The sequence below is a fragment of the Sprattus sprattus genome (genome assembly GCF_963457725.1).
Source record: "Sprattus sprattus genome assembly, chromosome: 20".
NCBI lineage: Eukaryota > Metazoa > Chordata > Actinopteri > Clupeiformes > Clupeidae > Sprattus > Sprattus sprattus.
In genome coordinates this window covers 9,878,770-9,882,618 of record NC_137918.1, presented here as the reverse complement: position 1 = coordinate 9,882,618, position 3,849 = coordinate 9,878,770, and the positions used below count along the sequence as shown (strand labels likewise).

Here is a 3,849-nt window from a genome sequence, read left to right as displayed (position 1 = left end):
TTCCTCCACAGCACCGTGGAATCGCTGAATGGTGATTCGTCTGATTTGACCACACCTTCTGGGGTGGGGCCTTATGACATGACATTAGACACCACGGCAACCACTGTTGTTTACGGAAGCACAGGCACCACCCCAGAGTTCTTTCATCACGCATCGCTTCCAACAGAGGGCATTGACGTAACGGCTGTTCCTGAGGATATCACAAGCGTCTCTTTCCATGTCACACTGAGTCCTGAAGACGTCACCGCTGATTATGACCTAGGCACTCCCGTTCTCACCACGGTTCTACCAGATGATATCACCACTCTGTCCACCGATGTCCCGGTACTGATTCATGACATCATTGGCGCAGATTCAGACCACCACAACCTGACAAAGCAGAGCATGCCTGAGGAGGATCCGTGTGAATTGGACGCCTGCCCCTCATCCAGAAGCAGTTCATTAGTTGCCATAGTAACGGTCGGTACGATTGTTGCTGTGGTGGGCCTGGCGTTGGGAGCGTGGCTCTTCCGAAGGAGGCAGCGAAAGAGCTCACACTATCAGTTCAATGGAACTAACTCACACACTCAAAACTTTGAGATGCAGCAGACTGCTTAAGATGCCAACACAGTCTGACATTGTGATATGTACTCTCTCACTCATGTCTACACAGAAAACAGCAGTTTCGTGTTGATGTACATTTTGATAGTTTGTTTTTTTTTGTCCAAATTTTGCTTCGGTGATTGTGATTCATTTCATTTTTGCTTTGAGAGAGGCCTGCTTGTGTGTGTGTGCAATGGGAAGTACATTATTCATTTTCAAAAATAAAGCCACACACACAGACACCCCCCCCCACACACACACACACACACACACACACACACACACACACACACACACACACACACACACACACACACACACACACACACACACACACACACACACGTGTATAGACACAAGGCAATGCACCATATCAGACTGCAGTTGAGGAGTTTTGAATTCAGTCATACATCAACTGTCATTCTAAGTAATATTCCATGTGATATAGAGTATGGTAATGTATGACTGTTTGTGTAACATTTGTTGATGTTATCATGTAGAGTAATAATGATCAGCATTCCCTTTTGGCAAATACAACTGCACTGCAGACTTCTGTCCCAGTAGCAAGAAACTGGGTTAAACATTTTTTTATTACAATAGTTTATAGTTTATATTCATCTAAATTCTACAAAAGACATGCTAATGGTGATGAGAAGCTTGAAGTAGTTGCTGGAGCAGTCCCTCCTTAATTATTAGAACAAAAAATGGTTCGTTGCATACATTTATTTTGGATGGTTCCCTACAGACAATCTACAGATGGCCAGATTATAAAGAAAAAAACTATGTGTTGAAACTATGTTAACTTCAATTTATGATTAGGGTTAGGGTAAGGGGTTGGGTTTGGTTAAGGTGATGTTCAGTGAACAATTAAGACTGAACTTGAATTTTAACAAACCACTTGTAAAGTCTCTGGAGGCGTACTAAAGTGTTTCCACTTTAAGTCCAAACTAATGTCATAAACTCTGACCATAGCTAGCTCTGTAGGGCCGTAAATGTTTATAACAAATAAATGTTAGCTGTAGCTCAAATGAATGGTAAAGTCATGTATATTAATAGCCCGTATAAGGCAATCTGTGAATGAAATGAGGCAGGATGTTATTGGGCCAAGGACGGACTGTTTAACACCATCAGTCAGACCCAGAGGTTAGGGTAACCACTAACGACACCAACACAGACTAAACATCAGAGGACACATTCATTGAGACCAAAATAAGTCATGGGTGTAACTTTTCATCTATTTTTACTTTGGATCAGATTTGACACAGCCTCTTTGGCTGGCTGCAACTGGCACTTTTTTTTGGACGGTCAAAGGACTGTCACTCAAGAACTAGAATCCAGTTCCCTTTGAACTGATTTAGATTGTACTTACCGTGTACCTGCCTACAGTCTCCTGAGCCCAGTATGACGGGAGAAAGTAATATATATTCATGGAATGTTCAAACGCCTCAACCATTGTCTTTATCCACCAGCACTCGAGAAGTTATATAAATATAGATTATATATAGAATAATATTTTTCCGAATCACAGTTAATTGCAATAATTATTTGCCAAAATACTGAAATACTGGCAACAAAAGTAAACAGAATGCTTTAATAAAGGGAGATAAATAGCATATACTGTAGACATAGATTATGTTTGTTTCATTGCTGTTGCTTCCCGATTCAAATACAAGCAGGAATCTGAATGACAAGAATTCAAAGATCAAATTATCTTGTTAACTGTAGAATTGACAGTATTGCATAACTACCAACCTACTTGGTTAAGACATATTGGCGGAACAGTCTGTCCAACCTGTTGTATTCTTTGGCCACAGTCTCCATGTCTCTGGCTTTTGATATAAGAACAGTGTTTATGGAATAAACCATGATTGGGAGACACAGTCACAGTAGTCAAGGGAAAAAAAGCTAAAATACTGGTATTTCATATCAGAATCTGTTATTCTAAATATGTTACCCTTTTATACATGTATGGACTTTTTTCCTACTTTACTTCTCTTAATGGTTTTATGGGTGTAATTTGACTGTCAGTTCCTATGTTATTTCTCATGATATTTTACATGAGTGCTTTTATGTCACCTACTTGCTTGTGCTGCTTGTGAAGCTGCTTTGAGACGAGTTCAATAGTGAAAGGCACTATACAAATAAACTTGCCTTGACTTCTTTGACGTAAAATCATTTTGGAAAAACAACCCTGAAGCTTATTACAATTCTGATACAGTTCACTTTCAATTCTAGTAGTTTTGTTTTGTGACAGAGCGTCATTGTGAATAGTATTTTTTGAAGTGCTGCAGATGTGTGTGTGTAGAGTAGACTGTACATAGGACACCCCTCCATCCTTCCCCACACACTTAGGTTTACAAACCCAATCTAATGGGAAATAATAAACATGGTGTATGTGTCAGTCGGGTATTTAAAGTTGAATATGATTTATGATGAAAAAGTGAAAAGTGGTATACGATAAATAAGTGAAATATAGGATATCAAAATCTGCTTTGGAAACTTGGACATTTGGAATAGCATACTGCTCTGGACCTGCATTTGAGGTAAGATTGTTATGCCTCTATGTACTACGTATTTTCAATACACCATACATCCTCTACTTTCTATGGCTATAGAAGACCCTTCCAAAAGAGCTATGTGAGAAATTGTGTGTGTGTGTGTGGACACTGGCAGGGGCTCATTGTTGTCCCAGACGGACACCAGTGCACTAGGACCCGCCCCTTAGCCACACGGCTAAACTAATCATAGATGCAGTAAAGTAATCATAGATGTAGTAAAGCCACTGGGGAATGACAATGGAATCAAAAGAATTTACTGCCACAACAGCATACTGTCTTACTCAGATTGAATTACAGATTAAGTTCGTGTTTGAGGACCAAATAGTTCAAAAGCTGTGTAATGTGAGGCACATAATGCCAGCAAAAGGTAAACAGAAATTTCTAGACTAGCTTTCAAGACTTTCAAATAAACATTTTTTTGTAATCAGTAAGGCAACACTTTTGACCAATACATTTTTGGCCATGGGTTAATCTGATTAATTGCTGTTAACTGCTTTACAAAAGTTACCCTATTCTTAAGGTAAATGATATACTGTGAAAGTACCACAGTTGCATATGTTTAAGATAAACGTCATCCCAGAGTAAGGCTAGCTCTGCATACGCCATTATTCTACAATAATCATCCATAAGACTTTAACAAACATCTTTTATTTTAACAATGTACATCACAGAACAGACTTTCACTTAAAATGACACAGAAGGAGGAACA

The 3,849-nt window shown here is 39.2% G+C and overlaps 1 protein-coding gene across 1 annotated transcript in view; it reads left to right on the top strand.

The window, feature by feature from the left end:
* The window catches only part of susd5 (sushi domain containing 5), a gene marked incomplete at both ends in the record, with an annotated part of 9,624 nt that extends 9,027 nt beyond the window's left edge, over positions 1 to 597 (top strand). Inside the window, one exon of the mRNA XM_080859160.1 lies at positions 1 to 597. This exon is cut by the window's left edge and continues 139 nt beyond it. Coding sequence (XP_080715286.1) covers positions 1 to 597 — 597 coding nt within the window.
* Between the last annotated feature and the right edge of the window lie 3,252 nt (positions 598 to 3,849).